Genomic DNA, 27,513 nt, shown 5'->3' with positions numbered 1-27,513 from the left:
ACCGACCCATGGCCCGGTCTGATCGGTGGTCAATGGTGCGGTCAGACCGGCTACAGGAGGCCCGATCTGGCCAAAATAGGGCACGGTTTGACTGGCTATAGTAGATACGGTCTGACCGGCATAAGGTGCGGTTAGACCGGTGTCACGACCGGTCATACCATTAGCTAGGTTTTCCATATAGCCGATTCCTATTTAATCGGCTGTATAATCACCCATTGACCCCCATAGCATTATAAGCATATTGTATAGGAGCAAAACTAAAAGTAGCATATGCATCTACACAATGATTATTAACCTTTTGAATAGCAAAGTATGGGTTGGGTGAATCGGAGGTTACCTTTGGTGAAGCTACAACTTGAGGTAGCGGGACGTTTCCTTTCACGACGCCTTGATCGGTTCTAATGTATTGTGTAGTAATATTATTGAACCCGTTCCCTCTCGTTATAGTTGATGAAGAAATTCCTTGATTAAATCCGGCCATATAGCTCATAGCCAAAAATCGTTGACAGAATATATTAATATACAGTCTTAGTTTTCCTTGTAATGCTACTGTACTTAGCAAAAGATTGGAGAAATTGAACCTTCACAGAAATAACCGATACAGTAGGAATCGGCTTTGTTGTTGTTGTTTTTTTTTTTGTTGTTTTTATGTGAACAGAAGTAGATCGGCTTAGATAGCCTGATCTTTTTTTAGCACGTGCACAGTACCAGCTTTGATCAATCAAATCTTTCTGTTGCCGTGTGAAGCAAAAAGGAAACAATGTTGCTAATCCGGCCGCTGCTCCCTGTGTGAACACAGTTTAACGTCTAGCCGTGACCGAACAGAACAATTAAGCTTGAAGACAAAACCAATGTCGGCGACAATAATAATTACAGTGTAAGTTAATTCCGGCTGTTTAGCCGAAACTAATTCGATGATTCGACGAAAGAGTAATTATTAGATTAAACGAAATTCGGCCCTAGTATGGCCGATTAGATCGTTCCCCAGCGGAGTCGCCAAAAATTGTGTTGATAACTTTTTGTGACAAGTCGACAATTACGATCGCAGCACCTAAACGCCTTGCGGTGATATGGAGTCGCCAACCACCTCGATCTAGCCAAATGGCCAAATCAAGATAGGTTTTGTAGAAAAACAGCTAAACCGGTTAGCGGAGCCGATTTAGAGATCAAAAATCAGCCTCTAAGCCGATTTAGATCGATATGAGGATAACTAACCTGTCTCATAGGCAAAACGGAAGGTTTTCAGGACAAATCTACAAAGAGGTGTCGCACTCTCGCAGCGGCGGCGGACGGTTTACGGCGCAAACCGACAAAGATGGATTAAAACTAGGGTAAAATAAAAAACATAGTAAAAGAACGATTCAAGTGAATTGTATTTGGGGGTTTTACAATGAACCGGCCTTGTCCCTTAAATAGAGGTTGGTCTTGCCCTCTACAGGCCCTTCTCCACGTCCAACTCGGGATAGAAACCAAAGGAAACACAAAACCTACCTTCCCGGGCAAAGAAACCCGAGACCCGATGAAAACAAACTCGGACTCAGACCTTGACGGTCTGACCGCCCACATACTTGCGGTCAGACCGGCCCTACTAGCCGGTCAGACCGCCCACACACCTGTGGTCTGACCGGCCCTGTGAAGGAAACCCGTCAGTTTTCAAACTTTGATAATTTTCCTCTATTTCGTCCATAGGTGCTAAATTTGGGTGTAAACAGCGGCCATCTCCTCCTCCCCCCACAGCCACAGGGAGCTGCTGCGAGAAGCAACAATCATCATCTATCACCAGCAACAAGTTGGCAGATACGTAGATCAGGGCACATTAATCGTCACCAGATCAGGTAAACAAAAACAACAGAGAGGAGGGGTGAGGGATCATGTCGGCTACAAGAGAAGGGAAGAACCAAATATTTTTCTCCTTTTCCTCTTTCACCAACGACGGGATATGTTCTAGCCTTAGCTCGTCGTTGTCGTAGACACAACCAACGTCGCCGACGCCGACGCCGATAGGCGGCAGGTTGAGGTCAAACTGAAACGTGAGCTGACACGACAGTGAGGCGGTGGCGTCCGTGCAGTCCTCATCAACCATCGACGCCGACAACCCGCAATCATTGTGGCAGTCACCATCAAGGATCTACGATGGCGAAAGCCGTGGAAGGAGCACCGGTCGCGGCCTGGTGCCGAATGACTCAATGGTGGAGCTAAGGCTGGTGGTGGCTGGCCTAGCTAGCGATGGCAGCGGAGTAGGGTGGGTAGGTGAGGTGGTGGTGGTGGTGCTGATGGTGGTGGAGCTGGGGCTGGGCGTGAGGGAGGGAGAGAGTGAAGTTGGTCTTGGCCTTGGGACCCGGAGCGCCCGCGCTGCCACATCGTAGGCCCGCGCAGCGTCGTAGGCCTATGTGTCTTCCTCGGCGGAGTCATAGGTTTCCAGCCACACCCGCGCCTTCTTCACCGGGTCACAGATCACCGCCATGTACCGCCCCCATGGCCGCTTCTGCACCCCGCGAAACCGCGTGCACCTCCCGCCGGTGGTGGAGAGAGATGAGGAAAGAAAAAAAAAAGATGATGGAGAAAGAAGATGAATCTGATGAGTGGGTCCCATTTGCAGATGAGGAAGAAGCTGGAGGTGGATGGAAAATATGATGATAGTGGCACGGTTCTAATTTTGTAAAATTTTAATGACACAGCTACGAATAGATAAATTATAGTGGTATTTATTTAAATTTGTATATTTACAATGGCATGGATCATATTAACCCTTTGTTTTTTCAAAGCAAGAACCAAACATGAGAAATATCTGAAAATGGTTGGACCAAGAATTGTCATAGTCCACCTTAATTAGTACAGGTGGGGACTTTAAGTATTAGGCAAAAATAAAAGCCACAAACTATATACAACTCCATGATGTAGATACATGTACAAAACACTACAAGCACTGGACACTAGTACCTAAAAAACATGTTAATGCATTTTTTGAAATATTTTAACTAAGTTAAAGTTGTTTGGAGGTGTAGCCTTAATATGTTTCTTGGTGACATGCTGATACCTGGCATGCGTCATTACGATGTCTTTGCAAAGTCATCAAATCATCTTGACCATGACCTCATGTTCTACCAAACCACTATCAGGGACCTTCCAAAACTGAACTGCAAGTCCACAATAAGAGCTAGCTACGCCTCCCACAACTTTAACCATTTACTGAAAAAAAGAGATGGCATAGTAGAAACAGAAGCTAGGCTATGTTGGAACCTGTGGGTTCCTAACCCACCTCTCTTGCACGAAAAATGAGGTAGTTCATTAGTACATGATTAATTAAATACTAGTGATTTTTTTAAAAAAATAGATTAATATTTTTTTAAAAAAATCTTTCATATATAACATTGTTAAAAAGCACACCGTTTAGCGGTTCAGGAAACCGTGGAAAACGAAAAAGTAGAAGTTGGGAAATGGGATGTTCGAACACGGCCTAATCCAAGTTTGAGTTGCTCATGGTAAGGGCAATAGTAGTGCGCCATAGTTTTTTTTTTTTGCTGGTCCTCACATACCACGTAGACTAAGAACCATATTTGCTACATGCTCTACAGTGCAGGTCACTTGTGGTGGGTCTCAGCACTATCTCTCCTTCACTTTTCATCCCCTCTCCTTCACTTTTCATCACTTTGCATGTTTGCCTTTTCCAGTTTTCCCTAGCATAGAGGAAGCAAGGTGGTAGCGTCGGATTGTCTCTGGGGACAAAGCCAAGCAGAGCGGTGGCGGCATGGCCGAAGCAGCGACGGTGGCTCCACCTCTCCTCCTCCTCCGACCGGTGGCCCAAGCGGGGGACGGCGCGGCAGGAGCTCGCTGGCGCGAGGGGGGGATGGTGCAGCGGGAGCTCAGCGGGGTTAATCTGGCGGCACGGTCGAAGCTGTGATAGCGCCGGTGGGGCTCCACCTCTCCTCTTCCTCCTCCGACCGGCAGCCCAAGCAGGGGAGGGCGCGGCAGGAGCTCGCCGGCGCGTGAGGGGGGGACGGCGCGGTCCTCTCCGTCGAGCTGCCGTTGCTGTGGTACTCAGTGGCACGGAACGGCGACGACAACGAGGTTAGGTCATCAGATCCACCACCTCTTCTTCCTCCTCCGCCGCCGCCCCGACAAGCTCGCCAGATCTAGCCTCGGGTTCGCTGGATCTAGCGAGCGACACCACTTTGTGGGCAATGCACCTGCTCGGGGTGGTAGCCTCATCGGCAACCGGCGCCGCCTCGAATGAGATGTGGGGGCGCACATTAGGACACAGCATCTCTCAATGCGCCACGCCACCCGTGCCTGCAACTTCTGACGAAGAATGAGTGACTTGTTTTGACCCCGTAGTCTTGACTTGACAACGCCACGCACGTAGCTGGGGAGGAATCTCCTACGTGGACGGTTGGGGCAGAACGACACATCAGTACACTGTGAACGCCCTTACAGCTCAACCACCCCCCCCAAATAGGAAACTACTGCTTCCCCCTCTTATAGTTTTTTCTAATTAAGAAAATTTTTTTCTCGATTCCCGTTAGTACGCTTTTTAAACTGTTAAACGGTGTATTTTGTGTGAAAACTTTCTATATAGAAGTTGCTTTAAAAATATCAAACAAACTCATTTTTCAAATTTATAATAATTAAAAATAAATTAATCACACTTTAATGGTTTTCTCGTTTTGCATGTCCTAACTTAATATTCATCTTCATTAGATTCAAACAGGACTTGTCCTCTTTGCAACAGCTCGGATTTAGATTTTTCTTTAGGGCTGGGTATTTCTGTTTTTATATATCTATGGATTTAGATCTACCATCTACCATCACATTGATAATATTTGAATAAATTATTTTGTACCCATTTTATGTGTAATTTAAAATTTTATATTACTATAATCTAACCTATAAAATTCAAATTTACCGTGGATCCAAGATCTAGAGTTGTATCAAATAGGACCTTAAAGAAATAAAATGTAGGAATTTTAGGTATGGGAAATAAATCCTATGAAAGTCCTTTTGAAACAAATGGGTTGATCCCTACCCAAATCCTTAAAAATTTCTATGTAATTATATACTCTAGAGGAATGTTGAAGAAAAATAAATGTGGTTTTACCTCTTGTTTTCTTCTTATTGTGGCTAGAGTTCATGCATTTTTATGGAGAGAATCCCTTATACACCGCTCTAAATTGGCCAGTTCCTTTATATGCTACTCAAAATTGGCTTCTTACTTTTATGCCACTGGTTCAAGTTTTTCATCCTTTTATGTCACTCCCAGCACGGTAGCATTTGTTGACGGTAAGTTAGATGTTAGTTTTTTTCGTAAATGACCAATATGCCCTCTCAACTAAATAATATGTAAACTTCAAAAATTCATAACTAATTTATTTTAAATCCTTTTTGAGTGAACAAAATTTTGTCAGAACTAGTGAAAAATTTGCTTTGTATTAAAAATATTGTTGGAAAGCTGCATGTTTTATGCTTATATTGAAAATTCATTTGTGATGGTGATGACTAAAATTGTACTTGATAATAAAAAAATCAATTTTCATATGTTGTATCTAGTAGCTATCTTGGTACTAAAATGCTATACATATATCAACCAATTTCTCTATCAAATGAAAAATACCTATCATTGGTTGTATACCAATTCTCAAGGGCAAATGCATCTTTTTACTATGAAGTTAACGGTCAACTAGCGGTGGAGTGACAACAATGGTATAAAAGAGAGGACAAACTTGAAACGGTGGCATAGAAGGGAGGAGCCAATTTGAAGTGGCATATAAGTGATTCTCTCGTTTTTATGTGTCAATCAAATTACAATTATGAAAAATTATTTTGCTATGAAATTCCATGGAAATGCAACGGTCATGACATTTTATCCTCCATTCTTTTCTATCTATATGTTTCAATAATATTATGTTTCAAAGGAACCCCCCTAATCATTGCCTTTATGATGTGAGAAACTATAGGGTGTTATGAGAAATCTTTTGTTCTAATTTGAAGTTTTGAACGGGCACCAGAGTTTGCAACATTCAAATATTTATGAAGTAGAGTTTATTTTGTCACATAACTAAATTTTTAATTAAGTGTAGATAGGCCAACGACATCTAAATCAACATGATGCCTATTGTTTTTTTCTAATCCTTCGATAAAACTATCTTTATTTATATAAATATGCTATAGGACTATATAAAGTAGGCTCTTAGCTAAATTTAACTCTTATTGCGTAACCATCACCATTGACATGTCCGGGATCGATGATAGGGTTATTGGCATACTAAGAGTAGGATCAATGTTACCATCCATTGTATAACGCTCCGCTTTTCGTGAGACGTTAAAAACTAGTTTGAGAAAAATCCTATATGCGAAAATTCCGTTCACTGTGTGAGAGTCTAAGTCGTGCCGTGGATCTCAATTCAAATCCGTCCTTGTTCCCTGTCACCGCCATCAAAAATCATCCACCTCAAGATTTCAACTTCCGAAATCAAACATCGGAATTCAATCCCGTCCTTGAACTCCTTGCCAATATTTCTCCCGATTCCGAGAATGTCAAATCCGTCCTTGAAATCCTCCCTGTCCATCGATTGATCTATCCACTTATCTAACCTATCTATCCATCTATCCATCTACTTATCTGTCTACCTATCGATCTACCTACCCAGCTGTCTATCTATCTATTGATCTATCTAACTACCTTTGAATCCTTGCCAAATATTCGCCCTGACTCCAAAAATAACCAAATTCCCATTTTGAATTCATTCTCCAAATCCAAATCTCTCTAAATCAATCTTTCAGAAAAAGTCTATTTTGCCTCCCTCTGGTTTGTGGACCGTTTTCCTCCTCGGCCCATCCCCTCTCGGCTGCTCCTTCTCCTCCTCCCCTCGCTCGTGCGTTGCACACAGCCGAGCCGAGAGAGAGCGCCGCGCTCGCTCTCTTCACTTAGCTCGTCCTCTCTCTCTCCGTTTCTCTCTCCCGTCGAAGCTCCCCCACCGGCGCCGGTTCCCGCCGCCGCCTTTTCGAATTTCGCTGTGCCCTTGCATAGCGCGCGCGCTCGCTCGTGCATGGCCGACCGCCCGGTCGCCGCCGCGTCAGCCCTGGCCGCCTGCGCCGCGCAGCAGCCCATGCCGCCCTGCCACTCGCTCCACCTGTGCGCGCATGCGTCCAAGACATGGAGGCAGAGCCTCGGCTCCCCTCTCTCACGCGCTCTCCCTCCTCCCTCTGCTCGCCCAAATCGGTGGCTCCTTTCCCCTCCCCTTTTGCTTTTTCCCTCTCAGCCCGGCCGCCCGTGACCACCTCCTGCCGCTCCTTGACCGCAAGCGCCGCGCCAGCCGAGCTCCCTTGACCACCTAAGTCGGTTTCCTCCCCCAAAACCGACTTCCCGTGCCTATAAAACCGCAGCCGAGCTCCTCCTCTCAACCCCTCTCGCTTCACTCTCCACGCTGCCGCGCCATTGTCGCCCCTGCCTTGCAGTTGCCCTCGCCGTCCGTCGCCGAAGCACCAGGGAGACCGGTGCGTGCGAAGGACGCGAGAAGAGGACTCCGAGCGCCGTCATCTTCCCCTTCCCCGGCCCAAGGCCGGAGAGCTCGCTCCCGCACCGTCGGTCACCCATCACAGCGCCCATCTCGACTCGGTAGTGCCTCTCTCCGTTCTACTTTCTCGCTCGCCCTCTCCCTCTTTTGGCTCGCACGGTAGCTTGGTAGCCCTCCCGAACGCGCGTAGACAAAGCCCCAATTCCCGCCGCCGCCCGGAATGGCCTCGCCGCTATTGCCGCCCGTTCCGGGGAGCCGCCGCTCATCGCCGGCCTCCCTCGGGGCCCCTCCGTCCCATCCGGCACCGGAAATGAATTCCTTGCACCCCGGAGATACTCTCGCCACCTTGAATCGACCTCTCATCGCCCCGCCACGATTTCCCCTTTTGCTCGCCGCCGGCCGCCGCCGTCGCTATCCGCCGCCCTTGACCTCTCCCGGCGAAATCCGAGCCGTTGGCTCGCCTCCTCTCGCGTCTATCTTCGCTCCGGTGGTCTCCCCTCCTTCCGCCGTGCCTCGCGCCGCTCCGCCGACGCGCGCCGCCGCCCGCCGTCCATCCGGCCGGCCTTCGTCTTCCTCCTCTCGCCATTCGACGCAGCCGCCACGTAGGCACCACGTCGGCTAGGCCGAGTCAACCCGTCGGCCTCCCTCCCCCATCCCGGTGCGCGCGGTCCACGGTGCGCCAGCCGCCGACGCGTGGGCCCGCCTCTTCCCGGTCCATCCGGCGCATGCGGCATGAGCCGAGCCTACTAACCCTAGCACCGCACCCCACGTGCACTCCTCCCCCACCGTGAACCAGGTCGCCGCCAAGTGGCCCCCGTCCTAGGACCCCCACGCGGTGGATCCGGTCCACCAGACCGCCTCCCTCTCCCCACCCAAGCCCTAATGGGCCAATCTCCTTTGGGCCGTGCCTCACGCTCGGCCTAAAAAGTCTATATTTCCTCCCTCCACCAAATCAATTCTCATACACAAAAGTCCATCTTTCCCCCTTGTTGGCCCCACATATCAATGAGTAATTAAAGAATATTCTTGGGAATACTCTTTTCCATAAATTCAATAGATCATTTATTTATTCCAAAAATTCCATAAACCATTTCTCCTATTCCAGAAATTCCAATTAAGCTTCCGAAATTCATATCTTCTCAACCGTTCATTCGATTGACTCCGTTCCACTTCCCATAATTCCGTAAAATTGAGATCTATTTAATGGCACTATTATTTAGTCTAAATAGGGTCTTTTTCTTGGTCTTTTGTCTAGGTTTTTGATTGTTTGCGTATAGTTACGGTTACCGGATTTTCGTCGATCGTGGATTTCTCGAAGATTCGTGAAGATCAGTGAAGACCTTCAGCAAGGCAAGTCACCCTTTGATCAATTGCTCCTATAATTGAAAAATAATTATTATTTTGTTTGCAACTTGCATTATTAGAATCACACACTTAACTTGCTTGGCCTCGGTTTGCATGCTAAACCGACGGACCTACCAAGTAGTCGCACTACTTCCTGTAGGCTGACATACCTTGATCCCTTGTCGCTCCACCATTGTGGTACTTTGGTATCCGTGCTCTCTGAGCGCGTATACCAATTATCCCACATACACCGTTGTTTGTCAAAAATTTGGGAAATGGGTTTGAGAAGCCTTGAAAACCCGACATGTGGTGTCGGTGTGTTTGAAAATAAAATGAATTGTGAAAACTCGTGATGCGGGGGTTGTGCCTATGTGGCACTGTCCTGTATTCGCATATAAGGACCGATTCCTGTGGGAAACTCATCGAACATAATCAAAGTGCAACCACAAGGTGGAATGGGACACCCTGGCTAAGTAACTAGTCGGTTCAGGGAAACCTCGCATGCCAATAGTTGGGAACGCCAGGGCGGGGTCGGACAAACTGGGTTCCTGGTAAGGCAAGGACGAGAAGCTTGCTCACTTACCGATCAAGGTGGTTGGAGTTGATTTGTGAATGCCTAAAATGTCCTATATTTATGTGAGGATTTGATCCTTCTATGTGGCATGAGGTAACCCTGGGTCGGCTTGGGAAAGGCTTTGTCGCGAACTTCTGACACCGGCTAGTGTCTGGGGTAAGTTCGTGTCTTGTGGGTAAAGTGTACCCCTCTGCAGAGGTTAACTAACTGTTCGAACAGCCATGCCTACGGTCATGGGCAGATGTGAGGTGGTTCCCGTTGCGTAGATTTGATTACCTGTGCTTTGTGAAAAGTTTTTGTGGTGTGGGAATCGTTACCAGAATTAGCCTATGTGGCAGATGGATGACCTGAGTGGTTGGAAACGAATCTGTGTGATTCGGGATGTCTGCGGGCATCATAGACTAGGCTTCCTGAGTAGAAGCGGATTGTTGTGCTGCTGGGCAGCTGGACTCTGGGAGTCCGAGAAAATGAAAAAGGCTCTGGGAGCCGATTAATCAAGTGAAATGGCTTTGGGAGCCGATAAGTAATGATCTGACCCGGGAGGTCGGTACATTACCATTTGAATTGTTGATAAGTATCTCTTAAGTCAAATCGAGACGCAAGTCTCTTTTCGATCCAAACTCAAAAAGAAATAAATCACTTAGTGACTTCAAAAATGATTTCAAACAAAGGATTTGCAAAACAACCTTGCCTCTCTTCCAAGCTTGCATTAAACACCTAAATTCCCATGACTTGCTGAGTACGAAAGTACTCACCCTTGCTCTATATAAATATATATATAGTTCCTCTGTCTTGAAGTGAAGATGAAGTGAAGTGAAGATTAGGGTATCGTCCTGGTCCCCAGCCGTCGCCTGTGGTGTTGGGTGTTAGACCATTGGTTCCGCTGCTGCTGCTGTTGTTGGTGTTTCCTCGTCCGCGTCGTCGGTTGCATTCTCAGGCTGTTCTGAGTTGCAACCTAAGTTAAGGTAAATAAGTCCTCTATTTATTTTAAGGATTGCAATGATTCATATTTGTCACCGTGGGTACCAGCGCTGTGTCCTGGGACTGGTACTGAGATCGCGGTTTCGTAGGAAGCGGTTTGCGCCGTTTTCCCTATGACATGCTCCTGTCAGGTGCCGTTGTACGGCGGTACCAGATTGGGGTGTGACACATTGATGGCTGAAAAATTTGTCATATCATCTAGTGGGCTATGGTATGTAGTTGTAGCTTTTTGCTCCTTGGGCAGGCCAAAATTTGCATGCACAGACAGCTTGTTGTCCTCTCTGTTGGAAATTTGTTCATAATTCGGTATATTTTAATCCAAAATATTAAGACAATAAACATGACATTTATAATTTGAGTAGATCTAGTGACAGTGCTAGATGTGTACAACATGAGCGTACTTAATATAAAATAAGCACCAACATAGATAAGGCAACGCCCAATAACATTGCGACTGACAGTAGTAGAAAATTAAGAACGAACGGTAATAGTAAATTATTATACCCCGAGAATGGCCCTCCGCTGGAGTTTGAGGTAGTATTGCCTCCGTTGGTGTTGATGGGTGCCTCCTTCTCCTTGTCTCCAGTGTTATTGTTGTCGCTGATATTCGACATATTGGCGAAGACGATGCAGAGGAAGACGAACAAAAGCAGTCACGCATAGCGCTCCCTAAAAACTTGATCGCCCACCTACCCGTGCAGGTTCTCAAGCAGACGGAGTTCCGGAGGCACCTGCTTGTTCCGATCACCCGTGCGTGCGGGATGAACAGAACCGGGGAAATGGAGAGACAACGCAGGAACATAAGGAGAGTATCGCCTAGGAACAGCAGCAGGAGGAAGACTCGATCTTTGAGAGCCTCTGCCTTGCATTATATATAGAGAGAGATCTCCATTACCACACAAATAAATCTCATTTGTTGTGAAGATTACCACAAAATAAATCTCATTTGTTGCGAAGATTACCACACAATGAATCTCTCATTTGTTGTGGAGGTTACAACAAATAAATCTCTCATTTGTTGTGGATGTTACAACACAATGAATCTCTCATTTGTTGTGGAGGTTACAACAAATAAATCTCTCATTTGCTTTGGAGGTTACAACACAATGAATTTGATTTGTTAATAGTGACTTTATTCTCGTCTGTTACAAAATGAAAGAGCAACAAGCAGGCTCGGCTCGGCCGGCCGTCTCGCCTCGCCACGCCCACAGCCGAGGCCAACTTGGCACGCGCGCGTGTGTGGAAGTCCAACCATCACCTCAACCGGTCAATAGGGAATCTCCAATATCACCCTATTTAAGTTGAGGTTCTTCCACCTAAATTTTCAAGGCAGTATTATTGTCTCTAACATTACTTGTGGGCTCTTGAGATTTTAATTGAATTAAATTGGGCCTACCCCATTTATTCCAAGACTCTCACCATTCATCTTGAACATCTAGAACCCTAATCGTTGTGCGCAAGCAAGAGTCTAGCACAATTGCAACAACTTCATCTAGTCTTGGAGGTTGGGAAACAAATCCTCTATTGTAGAGCTAATACTGCACAGGTGCTGTAGCGATCAAATCAAGCCATCCGATTAGATTAAGCGGCTCTGATTCTGTCCTTAAACACCGAAAATATTTTTGATAATTTGGAAACTAACAAACTGATTTTAAGGAGGAAAAGTCAAGATAACCTTGATGGAGGGAAAATCACGAATCCTCCAGAGTACTTGGCGCCAAAATAATACAGGTTCTCCTTTTGCTTTCTTCCTCCTTGGGACTTGGTGCCAAAAGGAGATACAGAGGTTTCACTTTGCCTTGTTCTGTCCAGAAACTTTGATGATCAAATAAAGTAAGCCATCAGTCTCCAACGAACAGGTATGTATGCCATGTCTTGTACCCTTTTTGTGATCATGTCCTCACAAAAAAAACCAAAAGCATTGTTGTGGGATTCTTATGATTGGAGTGGATACACTCTACACTCGTGTAGTGCTAAACAGAGTATACATACAAATCTGAGGCCTTATGGCGAACGACTCAAACTCCAACCATCATAATTCAAATAGGTAAGATCAATTTCATTCAGGGGTCAACATAGTTTTATCATCTACATTTTTCTTTTCTCTGACTATGTTGTTGATCTCATTACTGAATAGGATCTTAATAATGACCACATAGCAATCCATATTTAACACTGTATTTCTTTGTTGTAAAAAAAAAGAGTTGATCCCTGTTTCTTTTTACAGCACAAATATGATTCCTAGTTGGATTCCTCAATTTGGCGTGAAATTTAAATCTACAAAAGAGGCATGGGAATTTTGGACTTATTATGGAGGTCATACTGGTTTTGATGTTAGGATAAATTATGAAAATAAGAGTAAAGTTGATGGAGTAATTACTTCTGCAAGATATGTTTGTTCCAATGAGGGATACCGGGCAATAGACAAAAGAGATCACAACACCAAGCGTCCTCGTGCTGAAACAAGAACAGGTTGCAAAGCTCGGATCGGAATCACAGTAGATAGAGAAGTGGGCGATTATTCAGTATATGATTTAGTTCTTGAACATAACCATGAACTTTAATTGCCTTCAACATGCCATTTGATGCCATCACAAAGAAAGATATCGTCATTGCAAGCATTTGAAATTGAAACAATGGATGATTCGGGCATTGGACCAAAAGCTGCACATGAGCTTGCTAGTCGGCAAGTTGGTGGTTCAGTAAACCTTGGTTATACACGTCGTGGTCTCAAGAACCATTTACAAACCAAGCGTCAAAGGGAGTTGATGTATGGCGAAGCCGGAAGTATGTTGAAGTACTTTCAGGACAAAGTTGCAGAGAACACTTCATTTCATTATGCCCTTCAGTTGGATTGTGAAGAACAAATAACAAATATTTTTTGGGCTGATGCTAAGATGATAATCGACTATGCTCAGTTTGGAGATGTTGTTACTTTTGACACAACATTTGGGACAAACAAAGAATACAGGTCCTTTGGTGTCTTTGTTGGATTCAACCATTTTAGAGAGAGTCATTTTTGGAGCCGCTCTTTTGTATGATGAAACATAGGGTGATGGCATGGAGCATAACATATTTGATACTACCTGGAATTTTGGGTTCAATGCAAATTTGGATGGGAGATAGCTAGATGCCTAGGTATCAAATTGAGATTAACAAATCAGGCCATTGAACATTTACTTTTGAGAACATCCATTCTTTTTTTTTTTTTGCAATGCCACAGAAAATTTATGCTATGCATTCTTCTGTCAGTTTCTGTCAGTGTTTAGTACTGAACTATTTGCACACATGAAGTTACCTTTGTACATGTTTCCATTAGAGCATTGTGTTTAATCTTCCTGAAACCTTTTCATCATAGCACTATTTTGTAGAAGGTGTAAATGAACGATGCAACATTTTTAGTGTTACACTTTGGAATAAGTGTAGGCTTCACAGTGAGGCGATGCTCTGCTTATGATATTTGTAGAAGATGTGAAATGGCAGGCATATCGTTTGATGAACAACACATGACATATGTATAAACAGAGTCCGAAGCTTTCATGGCCTTAGCCATGTAACTGTCAAGTAAGTGGTGGGCAGATTGAGCAGAATCAGAGCCATCCAATGTAATCTGATAGCTTGATTTGATCGCTACAGCACCTGTGCAGTATTAACTGTACAGTAGACGATCCGTTTCCTGGAGGTTGCGTACAACCGGGATTAGTATAGTCGCCCGCTCAAGATATCTCTCCTTAAGCTCTTTGTTTCAATATGGTACTTGCTCTAAGAGGCGTAATAATTTTAAGGATACCTAAATAGTTGCAATATCTATACTTAGTGAAATTAGTAACTTTCAATATATAATAATAATATAGATATAATCATTTTTATGCATTAATTCATGGCACATTAAGTTCTAACACCTAAAAAACAAGGAGGAATATATACTCCTATGTAATAAAATAATATAGTTATCATAGTCGAGTGTATCCATAGCATAGCGAAAATCCACCGTATTGCGGTTTTGGTGCTAGTGTCAACAGTGTACTCAGGACTATTATATTCTTGTAACTTTAAGTGATCTATAGACATGTCAGCATGATGGTGATAATAAGATAATCGATACATGCAACACGTTTAAAGATTACATATGGCTATGTCACTTATCTTATTTGGTTGATTTTGTAAAATAAGCTACAAAGAACATAAAATTTATATGGATGTTATATCTTGGAAAGGCTCTATCTAAGAATGGGTTTTCCGAGAAAGCATGTGACAATAGTTATAGTTAATTATCATTCATAACACGAGTTGGTAATGGTAAAGGATGTCGACTAAAGTTATATACTTAAATTTTAAACTTTTGGTTAGTTACCGACGAGTCTATTTCACAACTATGGAATCCAACAAACATGTTTGATTATGTTCAATCATTGCAAATCATGTCATCTGTCACACATTAGCTAATAACAAAAACAAATTGCACCTAACTCACAGCACAAAAATTCGCTAGCCGTGCAAGATCATTTCTACTTTTCCTTACTTTTATTTCTCGTTCAGGGCGACCGGCCGAAACGTGAAATTTGCATATCAATCATTTGTCATTGTCTATATATAGATCCAATTCTGATGACATTGTGTGGTCCACTCAAGCACGTTTCCATCTCCCTTGATGCAATTCACTAAACACAAAATTCTTTTCCTACTTGTGCTGGTAACAAACAAAGTTTACTAGTAACAAATAGCCAAACCAACGGTGAGGAGAGCACACCATCTCTCACTGCATAGACACCTGTCATCCATACATCCATCTAGCTAATTAACAGCTTAATCACTTGATAAACAACTCACTCTGTTTCAACATCTAGTGCTTCACGTGATATCAATGTGACATTACACCTGTCTATTCTCAGCCCTCCAACCTAATAAACCCCGAAATACCCCTACATGATTGATCCTTGATCCATAATCACTCGCTTAATATTCTAATAAACAGCTGGTCTAGATTCTAAAATTACAACATCTCAAGATCTAGATTGTTTAAAAGGGTTTTTAGCAACCGAAGATTCTAAGAGAAGTTGCAGCTGCGAAAAGCACCTCTAAACACACCCAAAGTTTTCCAAGAAAATTCTTAAGGGCATTATGGTCATTCGACACACACATAGTACCATCTCTGTGGAAGCCCAGAAAGTGCTCTATAAATTCAGACAAAAATCGTCCTCTGCACCTGCACACATCATCACTGGGACAACCAAAGAAAAAGAAAAAAAAAGAGAAAAAAAGAGGGAACTTTTCACGGCCGCTGAAGCCTCTGACACTCCACTGTAGTGTGTCAGTACTCCGGCCACCTCTCTCGGCCGTTGCTCTCCCATGGCGATGATGGCGATGGGCGCGGCGTCCTGGGCCCCGATCCCGGCGCCGGCGAGGGCGGCGGCCGCATTCTATCCCGGCCGCGATCTTGCGGCGGCGAGGCGGCGGCGTGGGGCGGCGGCGAGGAGGCCGTTCGTGTTCACGCCGCGTGCCGTGTCGGACTCCCGGAGCTCGCAGACGTGCCTCGATCCGGACGCCAGCACGGTACGCCGCGATCTCGCCGCCGGTGCCCAAAAAAATTCTACTCTTCCAGCGCTCGCTTTTTTCTTTGCGTTCACGAGGGAGAAAAGTTCGGATCCTTTTGGGTTGGGAAAATCGAAGGGTCGTTCTTGGGATTCGATGTGTTGCGGTTATTTTACTCGACACATTTGGATGAGCGAAATGTGTTTGATATGTTTCTTGTGGGGATTCCTGCGAGTGCGAAGTGTTTGTTTTTTTAGAGTGTTTTGGTGTCGATTTCTCGGTGATTCTATCAGCTGTTGCGTTCAGTACTCTCTGTGATTCAAGAAACGGTGGAAAGATGATGGTGACAGTATCTCTAGTTTAGTTGTTGGATGAAATATTGACATATCTTTAACGGTGGAAAGGTGATTGTTAGTGAGAACCCCATAATAATTAATTAGTGGAGGATCTATCGTGGTCCATGGCTTGAATTTAATAATTGGCTCCAGATCTGTTGTAGTACTTTTGAGTTTATAATTTATTAGATTCTGTGGTAGAACTAGAAGTACAGAACTTGGAACTCAAGAGCATTTCATCTGTTATCTATATATAGTCTGATGATGATTTGTATTATTATTTTTACATCCAATTTTTAATCCTGCAGAGTGTTCTTGGGATCATCCTTGGAGGTGGTGCTGGGACAAGGCTGTATCCGCTGACAAAGAAGAGGGCGAAGCCGGCGGTGCCGTTGGGTGCTAATTACAGGCTCATAGATATCCCGGTCAGCAACTGTCTGAACAGCAATGTGTCGAAGATCTATGTCCTGACACAGTTCAACTCCGCGTCGCTCAATCGTCACCTCTCGAGGGCCTATGGAAACAACATTGGTGGTTACAAGAACGAGGGGTTTGTTGAAGTTCTTGCTGCGCAGCAGAGCCCAGAGAATCCTAACTGGTTTCAGGTATCTTGGTTAATCTGTATTAACTTGCCAAATTTTTTATAGTAGTACTGTATTAGTTTGAATTGACTCGGTAAGTGGTAATTTTTGTACTATGCAGGTACTGGATGTTTCTGCTTCTGTGTATTATTGAATGGTCTCGTTTAGCTGCAAAGATGCATGAATGCCAGTTAAAGTTTATACTTTATAGGGTACAAAGAAAAGAAGGGGATACATAATTAATATGAACATACACCCTGTTTTACGGAACAAAAGAAATATTAGGGTTAATGTACTCCTGTTGATTCACTCTTCCATATTTTCTCACATTTATAGTTAAGTGAAACTGTTCACTAGTTTAGATGTTCCAATGATTTCTTTGGAATTGCAAACTAGAGTTAACATTGATAGATGAGCTCTTAGGTTACCAACTTTCATGTTATATGGTTTCTGTATGACAATACCTTAAGGACGCTGCCTAATTTATTTTGTTTCTTTCTGTCTCAGGGTACTGCAGATGCTGTGCGACAATACTTATGGCTATTTGAGGAACACAATGTTATGGAGTTTCTCATTTTGGCTGGAGATCACCTGTACCGTATGGACTACCAAAAGTTCATTCAGGCCCACAGAGAAACAAATGCTGATATAACCGTTGCTGCGCTGCCCATGGATGAAGAACGTGCTACAGCATTTGGCCTTATGAAGATTGATGATGAAGGGAGGATCATTGAATTTGCAGAAAAGCCAAAAGGAGAGAAGTTGAAATCAATGATGGTAATTGATGAGTCATCCGTTGAGACCATATGCAACCTGATCTGTTGAAGCATACATTTCAGTGATTGTCTGCATGTTTTGATCTTGCAGGTTGACACTACCATACTTGGCCTTGATACTGAGAGGGCAAAGGAATTGCCTTACATTGCTAGTATGGGAATCTATGTTTTTAGCAAAGATGTGATGCTTAAGCTTCTCCGTCAAAATTTCCCTGCTGCAAATGACTTTGGAAGCGAGGTTATTCCTGGAGCAACAGAAATTGGAATGAGGGTACGCTATGCTCTTGAAACTTGTAGCATGTAGGGAATTTTTATCCTTCTCTCAGTTCATGCTGTAGGTTTTGTGAAGTTTGGTATGTAAACTGCAGTTACATCATTTATTGTGAAATGTTACTTCTTTACTTAATTTTTACTTTGCATGTTTGCTTATGCTGCTAATGTATTTGATAGGTGCAAGCTTACTTATATGATGGTTACTGGGAAGATATTGGTACTATAGAGGCATTCTACAATGCCAACTTGGGGATAACCAAGAAACCTGTGCCAGATTTTAGGTAAGGTTTACATTTTGCATGGTGAAAACAAGTTACTTTTAAAAGGGTGCATTTCTGCTGAATTTTCTTCCTATTTTTGAGCAAACATTATTGTGTGCAGCTTCTATGACCGTTCTGCCGCAATTTATACGCAACCTCGATACTTGCCTCCATCAAAAGTTCTTGATGCTGATGTGACAGACAGTGTTATTGGTGAAGGTTGTGTTATTAGAGTAAGTATCCTTTTCAGATGAATTATCATAGCGCTTCCTTCTATGATCTGTGGATAGTATTAGATCATAACATATTAGGACCTTGAGTTATTACTTGTTAGTCGAACATTTCTTTTTCATTGCTTCAAAACAGAGACCCTAAATTTGTTGACATGCCTTTCCCCCTTTATTTTGGCTAGCATTGCACAATCAACCATTCTGTGGTTGGACTCCGGTCCTGTATATCTGAAGGCGCAGTGATAGAGGACTCTCTGCTAATGGGTGCAGACTATTATGAGGTAAAATAAAACAAAACTATACTATATTATGGTGTATTGGTGTTGTGGGAACTTAATTGTGCTTTTTGTTCAGACGGAGACGGACAAGAAAGCCCTTTCTGAGACTGGTGGCATTCCCATTGGTATTGGAAAGAATGCACACATCAGAAAAGCAATAATTGACAAGAATGCTCGTATTGGAGAAAATGTTAAGGTATTTCATATATATTTATACTTTTGGTTGTCAATCTGATGAAGTGTGCCTTCTGTATTAACTGATCAACTATTCATTACTTGAAAGAAAAGAGAGGGACAAGCATATTTGTTTGAATACAAACTTGGTACTTTCTCATGCTTTTTGTTAAAGGTGGCCTTTTGCAAATGTGCATCTTGCATCACTGGTTTGAAAGCCCTTTATCATTAAAAAATACTACTATGTCATCATACTTTTTCCCCCTAAATTATCTTTCTTTTCAAATGCTATATGTCTTTTCTTGCCATGGGTTTTTGCCTTGTTGAGTATGGATCTTTAATTATTTACTTACTAAGCACAAACTGAAAAAATCCAGGCAACCCATATGGATCGATTTACATATTGTTTCTCTCACTTTTCCAGAGATGACCAGTTGATACTGAACTGAACAAAATGATGTGCAATGTTTATTGCATTAATTAATGATCAATCTTATATGATCTGTTGCTTGTACAGATAATCAATGTCGACAATATCCAAGAAGCTTCAAGGGAGACTGATGGATACTTCATCAAAAGTGGCATTGTCACTGTGATCAAGGACGCCTTAATCCCTAGCGGAACAGTCATATAAAGGCAACCAATCACCACTGTACATAAGGTTCTCTCAAATTCTCATATTTATTCTATTTAGAGCGTTTGGACATCACCAATTCACCATGAAATGGGAAGCGTCTTTTATTTTCCCTCTTACAAACAATTTCTACCAAAATTGGATCGACTGCCTTGCTTAATGCTAGAATTTGCTTAGTAGCTGGTAAGCCTCATATTTATGCTTAAATAAGTGATTCTTTTGTTCTGTAATGCAGGTTGGGCCTTGCAGCATATGGTGATCTGATCTCCAGTGCACATCAAGCAATCAACTTTTAACGCTGTGGTTTATTCCATGCTGCCAGTTCACCAAGCTCTGCATCAACTTGCAAGGATATCATAAAAAAAATAAAAAATAAAAACAGGTGCCACTTAAAGGCACCATTTTACTGTTACTAGTATGAGCAACCGCTCTAGAGCTTAGAGGTGTTGTAAGTCCGAAAACCGTGTCTGAAATGTGGGTATTTTGATGTGTATAATCTTTGTCCTTTTGCATGATCAGATTTAAATATCCTGTGTTTATTTCTACCTCTTCTGCTTAGATGCCATTTCTTTTTAATGCTTGAATGTTCCATGCATTGCTGATGAAAGAGGAGCTAATTTGTGTCATGGATTTTGTCCTTGATATTCACATATATCAAACCAAAATGCTACATAAGCAACCTAGATCTAAGGGATCGCCTGAATATGATGGTGTGATTTAGAGGTTTAAGTGTGGCCTGCAGTCTCAGATTTTGGTATCTTGGTGCATGATGCTGTTGACCATTAGCATGCACTTCAGAAATCAGAATTTATATTTTCCAGTGTGTGATTTGATCTGGCAGGAACTATTCATGCCCATATTGAAAATAGAAACATCAAGATGGATATGCAAAATAACACAATACTGATTTTCTACAGTTGAGCTATCAGTCAAATGAACATTTGATTGTAAATCATTTTATAGTTTGTTTCGCTAAGCCCTCTCTTTGTTGGATCAAATTTACAGATGTTGAAAGCAGCTAACATGTAGGAATGACATGTCATGATTATTGGCTAGGAAGCCACTGCAATTTGTACTTATTCATATCCACTAGCTGGTCATATGCACGGCTGTGCAGTGTTTACTGACATGAATGGTAGGGTTCTTCCCCTCAAAACAAAATAAAAATGAATAGCTGGGTTCTGTTCATATCACAAACAGAACAGAACAGCAAACAAAACAGCCTACCTAAGATCAGTAACCACTACTCACTCATGATTCTGATCCAATTCTACTAGATGGACTGATGTCATATGATGAACCCAATGACTAACTGACAAAAATTTCTTGTCTGATGAAGGTAACTTTCAGTTCAGATTGAACAGAGGGAGCTCTGCATAGAAGGGAGCCGACATAACCTTCAGCACATCCTTCACTGATGACATCGAGCTTATCGCCGCCTTCAGGATCTCCCTCGAGCATCCGGGCTTCACAATGTTCCTCACCTGGGATATCAGTTTGACAAGCTTCAACTACAGGTACTGAATTTTTTTTTTAGCTCTTATGAAGTTAACAGGTTCAGATTTTGTTGACAAACCTTCTCCAAGTAGTCTTGCAGTAGCTCAATGTCACCCAGGTAGTCTTGGTCTTCGACAGTCAGTGTGATTGGCTTAACATTTGTTCCAGATCCATCAAATTGAATGCCCCCTGGAGTTCTGTAGAAATCATCTAATAGGAAGCTCGAGGCTTTCTCTCTCAGGAGCCTAGAGTAATGAGAGAAACAAGAATTAGTTTATAGTTTTCCTCTGCCTTATAATCTGAAGAGTCACTGTAAAAGATCAATGATATTAACACAAAAAATGATGCATTTATGTGTCTACATATTATGCAGAGTTAATCTAAACTAATTCTATATCATCTTACTGTTGCCTCATTAACTAAAAACTTTTGTGGCAATATTATTAACATTTTACCGGAGGAATCAACACATGATTTTTTTATGACAAGCCACTGAATGAGATTCATGGATGTCAGTGTTCAGTCTTTTGCCTGAAGCAGCAAATTAATAGTTTTAAGGCTGTTAACTATGGACTTACGCATAAGCCTTCCCTTGCAGGTCAACTGGAGAAGGATGGATAACTGGCTTTCCAGTAGGAACAGCTCCAGGACTGCGTGAGTGCCTCTTCACACTCATCATTGCCTGGTAAGATTTAGAAACAGTGTATCACGTCACAAACTCGAACATTTTAAATGAGCATAATTAATGAAAACAATACAGTCAACTAAAAAGCATACTGTTAGAGGAACGGCAGCGCATCGCCATTTGTTTGTTGGTTCCTTCAGATTTGTTGCAAAAGCCATGTAACCATTCAGCCCAGCTGCTAGTATGTGCATGCAGATATGACCAAGAACCTGCATTCTTCAAGGTTTAGAGCCTATAGCATGTGTGTGTGTGTGTGTGTGTGTGTGTGTGTATATATATATATATATATATATATATATATATATATATATATATATCTTTTATTTGTGACGAACATAGTTCAGGTTTACTACTTACATAGGCGTAATCACAATCGAAGTTTGATGGTAAGGATCCTCGCGCTTGATACCCGAAAAAGTGGCAAACGGAGCTGAATTTCCTTCCAATGTATTTCCCCTCTTTCTGAGAATCAAGCACAATCAAATTAAAAAAAAAAAGAACTGAATACTGAACTGGGCACATAAAGCTCAAGTTTTAACTGAACTTACCATTCGCTTGTTCATTTCTGCTTCTACTAAATGAGCTAAGAGTTGCTCAGTATCAATCTGAAAATTTCAATAAAAAGTTTGACATCAAAAATTGCATTTCCATGAATAACTGACTGCTGAGCATTCCAGAAAACACAAACCTGGGACAATTGTGCTGAGTTATCGGAGTCTTGATGTAGCAGCAACTATAACAGAAAGTTCCAAATCTTCAGACCACAATTTTTATTAATAAAATAAATTATGTTAGTAATTTAATACACCAATACCTCTCTTCTTATGAAAGGAGGCAAGTAATTATACAAGGCAGTAGCCCATGGAGAAAGTTGAGATGGAATGTTGTTCTCAGGAACTTTATTGCTGTGGAGAATATTAATTTCCTACAATACGCATAAAGGAAACCAATAAGATTTCATAGAAATGAGATGTCACTGCATTTTATTGTAGTAACAAGTATAAACCTGAATAAGTGCAAACATTTCTGGAATGCTTTCGATTAGTCCCTCCGAAATAAGTAATACACCATGGTACTTCTCTGAAAAATTATATCCAATATATTAGATTGTCACAAAGTTACCTCATGTTTCTATTTAATTGATATATGCACAATTCAGTCTTTAGTGAGAATTCATCAACTTAAGACAGCCAATGAATTGTAGAGACCTTGTGCTGCCCTTGCTTGCACTCCATCACATATCTTGCTTATAATTTCCTTCAAAGTGAGCTTGGAAAATGCCACTTCTTCCCCTAAAATAACCTGCATGTGAAAATGTACAATTATAAAAATAATTCTACAACTGTTCACTTATGCTAGATTTTACGATGCATTTGATCAAGGCGACAAGGCAGACCATATTTGGTTGTGATTGAAGTGCACACTCCAAGGCAACATGAGATGCTTTCCAACCCATCACACGGACAAAATGGTAGTACTGCAGGGAAATTATATAAATTAGATAAATAATAAGTGATCCTAATAAGTCCAATTTATTATGATAGACTATAATAGAGTGTACCTTCCCAGCTGAGATTGCATCGAGGCAAACATTACTTATAAGCTGGGAATTCACCTGAAAAGACATTTTCATAGAAGACATTTACATTAAAAAAACATGTCATGATGTAACACTTTGTATCCTTTATTTAATTTTTTTGGGGGAATCGTACACTTGTATCCTTCATTTAATTTTTTTTGGGGAACTGTAGATACTGTCTTAGCTTTAAATTGGAATTTTATTTGCTGCATAGCCTGCAAGACTCACCTTGCACACTGTATCAAACCCAACAGTTGTCTCAACAAACTGATTCTTGAGATCACCATTTAATGAAACAGGCACGCCTACAACCTGTCAAACAGGATAAAGATCTGAAAATGGGAGTTATATTCCAATGTGAGGATGTGGAATTAACAATGTGTATATACCTTTGTCTTGCAGTTGTGATTGGCAAATGTTTCTGCAAGCTGAGCAGCATCTGAATTGGAGGTCACCCCTGAAGACAAGATAACATCAAGAATTACACAAGTCCTTAAGGCAGAGAATGTTTTTGAAATAAGGTTGATTGCTTGGTCCTTATTTTCATGTAACCCCAATTTTTTCACAGCTCTTTATTCACTCTAGATTGAAATGGCATGGAAGTGCTCATGTAAAATCCATTGTGATGTTTTTTTTTTTCATCAGCAAATTTGCTGGTATAACCTATTAGTACCTCCAATGATGACGAGGCCATCCAAGTCAAGATCACAGCATGTTGACATTGCAGCATTCACTTGCTCAGTTGTGTGGATTTGATCAACAGTTCTGCCGAGAAAATCAAAACCACCTTCAAGAAGGTAAAGACTTTCTTGTTATATAGGCCATAATATATTTAGAAAGCTAGCAATCAAGATCAATAAATTTAAACCTTGGTTTCTATATGCTGAAAGAACATCATCTGTGATCTCCAATGTCTGATTTGCAAATAGGCCTTCTGTGCCACCTATTTAGAAATACAAAGTTCTTCATGAGACTTATTTTTATCATATCTTTTTGCAGGAAATCAATATATATATACTAAGCCAATAAATGTCACAACAAGCAATCCAATAATGTAAATATCACACTGCTTCTTGTTAGTCCATTTAAAATCTAGAAATTGAAAGTATGCTCAATTACTCACCAATAAATCCAAGCAAAACACTTTGTAGATTTTGAGTTTTCATAGCATCATAGATGCCCCATATCACATTGTGCCCCCCTGGCGATTGCCTCCCAGAGAACACCACACCAACCCTAGATTCAAGTAAATATCAAGCCTGAGAATTGTGTGTTGATAGATCAAATATCAAGTTTTCAATGATAAAGAATTGACACTAGTTGCTATCACACTAATTCGGTGTTCAAGCCAAACTTGATTTGTTCTGATTTTTTTTCTCAACTGAAAAATGGATGGGGTTTAGCACCATTCTGAAAAAGGAAAACGAACCTGATTGGTGGATGTTCATCGTTGGCTTGCGCATCCATCTTGTTCGGCTTCAGGAAATGTACCAGAGGCTGACCAAAGGTGTTGGGAAATTCCTGCACAACCATATTTGCGCATGTCGGGTCGATGGTCGTCGTCGAATCGCCAAACTCCACTCTGATGGCCTTTCCCTGAACATGTTGGTTGAAAAACTTTGAGAGAATACAAATACAAGGACCTAAATACAAAGTGAACATACTGTGTTCAAAACTTGCAACTTTTCATAATTAGTGATGAAAAAAAGTAGCTTGATGCAGCTTGCAAGTGGTGAGGATGAAGGAGAGCTTGCAAACCTCAAGGCATGGAGGCAGCTCCGGCTGATACAGAGCCCTCCTCTGCTGCAACCCGGTGAGCTCCCTCGGCTTGCCGAGGTCCGCGTTCATGGACATCTCCCTTCTTGCTCTTCTTGCTGCAAAGAAAGTACAAAGTACAAACTTACTTTGCAATTTGTTCTTGGTGCAGTTTTTTTTTTTTCTCCTTGTGTTCTTGCAGCCCTTTTTGTAGGGAGACAATGGAAGAAGAAGAAGAAAGTGAGACTTTTTGGTGCTCCTGCAGTTTCTTGGCCCTCTGATGACACCAACAGAAATTTGACCCCAGATTCCATTGTTGCATTTGTCTGTGTGTTTGATGTTCAAGGGTGCAACTGTGTGAATTGTGATTGGTCAAGTGGAGTGGCCTTCTAGGTTGCCAGGATGCAGGTGACCTTTTTATTTTTATTTTTTTTAAGAAAAATAAAATCAACCTGCCTACACAAAAAAATATTTGATACATCTGACCATAATAAGTATCACAACAGAAGTACAGAACCCTCTCTTGGGCTTTGTTTGTGAACATTTATCGAAATTCCACACAATTTTAGAGGAATTGGTCTATGTGTTGGACTGTTGATGCTCAAGAGTTTTGTGTAGAGCTGTGATTGGTCAGGTGGAGTGACCATCTAGAACCAGGTGGTGAGTGACATGTGCAGTCTGTGGGCCATCCTTGGAGAAATGTTCGGAGGAAAAAAAACAAAAGATTAAATCACAAACAAAATTAATCCCAGCAACATAAGTCCAAACATGCTATGTGCCATCAACCTTTTTTTAAAAAAATCAAATCCTAGGATCGATTTCACGCGTCAATTAAAGAACTGATTAAAGTGGGTGATCGATGCTAAATTCTTGTCTCCTTTTGCAAAAGCCAAATAATTGGGGCCATGGAGCCATCATCAAAGGCTAAAATTCTGTTCTCCCATTTAATTAAAATTTAAACAACCATTAATTCGATTCGTCGGCGCATTGCGTTGGTCAGCATCCACCTGTTGGAACCCTTTCACGTCGCCGGCCTCCTGGAAAGAAAGCAACAAAACCAAACCTTGTTTTTGCTCTCTCGCCGTTTCGTGCGTTCTCTGTGGGTGGTTTTTCACTCGTTTCGCCGGCGTATGTGAAGTCTTCTAACTCGGACTTTCGAAGGGACGGTTGATACAATAGTGATTCTTCTTTCTTCTTTTTTTTTCAATACACAGTACAGACACATGCGCTGATATAAATGCGTGAACACTCACTTTTATAAACGCGCACAAACACATTTTACCCCTATGATAACCTCCGAAGACTAGGCTGGCGCATCTTGATATCGACGAAGTTATCATGAATATCTTGCTGTTGAAGGGTATGTCTCTTACCACTTAAAACACAGCTAGCTGTAAACGAGAGTATCCATGTTAAGTTTATATCTTGGACCGAGATATATAAACACGTTGCATTACAAAAGACCTAACTACTCCCTCCGTTTCAGGTTATAAGATGTTTTAACTTTGGTCAAAGTCGACTAAGTTTAGATAAATATAGTACTCCACCCGTCCCAAAATATAACAACTTTTAGCCATCAAGATTTGTCCCAAAATATAACAGCTTCTCCACCAATATTCTCTTTCTAACCTATCACAACTCTCCACCATTTACTTTCCTCACCTACTTTCACTACTCAACCAATCACAACCCACCACCATTCACTTCTACCTACTTTCTTAATAACCGTGTCCAACTCTAAAAATACTTATATTCTGGGACGGATGGAGTAATATTTACATTACCAAATTAGTTTTATTAAATTAATAATTAAACATATTTATATAATAAATTTAACTTTGATACTAAAACAGTTTAACTGATCAAAGTCAAAACATCTTATAACCTGAAACAGAGGGAGTAGTTGATAGCTATGCTCACTTTGCTGATGATTTTTTTTTCTTCACGCTGAAGAATCTGTGTTGCCTGCATATGGTTAGATTTGAACAGGAAAGATGATCGCGCAGAATCTCTGAAAGCCTCCCATTCCGCCATTCGATTGATGAATCCAGGACATTCGTAGCTAGGATCCCACGGGTTTGGACGATCGAGGTTGATACGATCGATCGTCGTTGTCGCGGGAACATTTCGCATAGCTAGGCGCCGTCAGAATTGTCAGGCTACACGCCTACACATAGCCCACATAGGCTCAGCTCCACATTCCATCTGCAGACAGGCACAGAGGCTTGCTCAAAACTTGGCAGGCTGGAAACAATTTGCATTGCAAACAGTATTATGTTCCTCCTGAATCCTGATTAGTTACTGTGTTGCTTATTTTTCATGTAATGCAAAATTTGATGTGATGTCTGTTTTTTCATTTTGTTAGTATGTGAAAGCAATAGCCAACCCAGAAAAAAATCATCAGAAGTCACATACATATCATAACATATGGAGTATATTACTATAATTTTGAACTAATAATATGGTAATAGGCTAAAACAACTAAAAATTAAAATTCTACTCGGGATTCGGAGA

General features: G+C 41.9%; 2 protein-coding genes, 1 long non-coding RNA gene and 1 pseudogene across 3 annotated transcripts; 2 read left to right on the top strand and 2 right to left on the bottom strand.

The window, feature by feature from the left end:
- Positions 1–1,761: 1,761 nt before the first annotated feature.
- On the bottom strand, positions 1,762–2,770 carry LOC112936375 (ethylene-responsive transcription factor 3-like; annotated as a pseudogene).
- Positions 2,771–15,710: 12,940 nt separating this feature from the next.
- On the top strand, positions 15,711–20,028 carry LOC4346656 (glucose-1-phosphate adenylyltransferase small subunit 1, chloroplastic/amyloplastic-like). Its single transcript, XM_015756738.2, has 10 exons — positions 15,711–15,963; positions 16,586–16,882; positions 17,366–17,635; positions 17,726–17,905; positions 18,085–18,188; positions 18,289–18,400; positions 18,580–18,678; positions 18,752–18,871; positions 19,367–19,510; positions 19,719–20,028. The coding sequence occupies exons 1-9, from the start codon at positions 15,760–15,762 to the stop codon at positions 19,481–19,483; spliced, it is 1,503 nt and encodes a 500-aa protein (XP_015612224.1). The 5' UTR covers positions 15,711–15,759; the 3' UTR covers positions 19,484–19,510; positions 19,719–20,028.
- Positions 20,029–20,525: 497 nt separating this feature from the next.
- LOC9271821 (pyrophosphate--fructose 6-phosphate 1-phosphotransferase subunit alpha) lies at positions 20,526–25,137 on the bottom strand. Its single transcript, XM_015756737.3, has 19 exons — positions 25,003–25,137; positions 24,674–24,840; positions 24,368–24,480; positions 24,113–24,187; positions 23,918–24,031; positions 23,634–23,701; positions 23,473–23,556; positions 23,227–23,280; positions 23,062–23,142; positions 22,874–22,967; positions 22,672–22,745; positions 22,480–22,590; positions 22,354–22,398; positions 22,214–22,270; positions 22,023–22,127; positions 21,758–21,874; positions 21,559–21,662; positions 21,060–21,225; positions 20,526–20,967 (listed from the first exon to the last, which is right to left on the bottom strand). Exons 1-19 carry the CDS (start codon positions 25,096–25,098, stop codon positions 20,830–20,832), a joined length of 1,863 nt encoding a protein of 620 aa, XP_015612223.1. The 5' UTR covers positions 25,099–25,137; the 3' UTR covers positions 20,526–20,829.
- Positions 20,861–25,597, top strand: LOC107278954 (uncharacterized). The gene is made up of 5 exons (XR_010734988.1): positions 20,861–21,000; positions 21,579–21,665; positions 23,647–23,765; positions 23,890–24,041; positions 24,967–25,597. It is a non-coding gene; the product is annotated as an uncharacterized lncRNA (long non-coding RNA).
- Positions 25,598–27,513: the final 1,916 nt, after the last annotated feature.

This window comes from Oryza sativa, chromosome 9 (assembly GCF_034140825.1).
Source record: "Oryza sativa Japonica Group chromosome 9, ASM3414082v1".
Classification (NCBI taxonomy): Eukaryota; Viridiplantae; Streptophyta; class Magnoliopsida; order Poales; family Poaceae; genus Oryza; species Oryza sativa.
The sequence above is the reverse complement of the archived record's forward strand: the minus strand, read 5'-3'. Positions and strand labels throughout refer to the sequence as shown.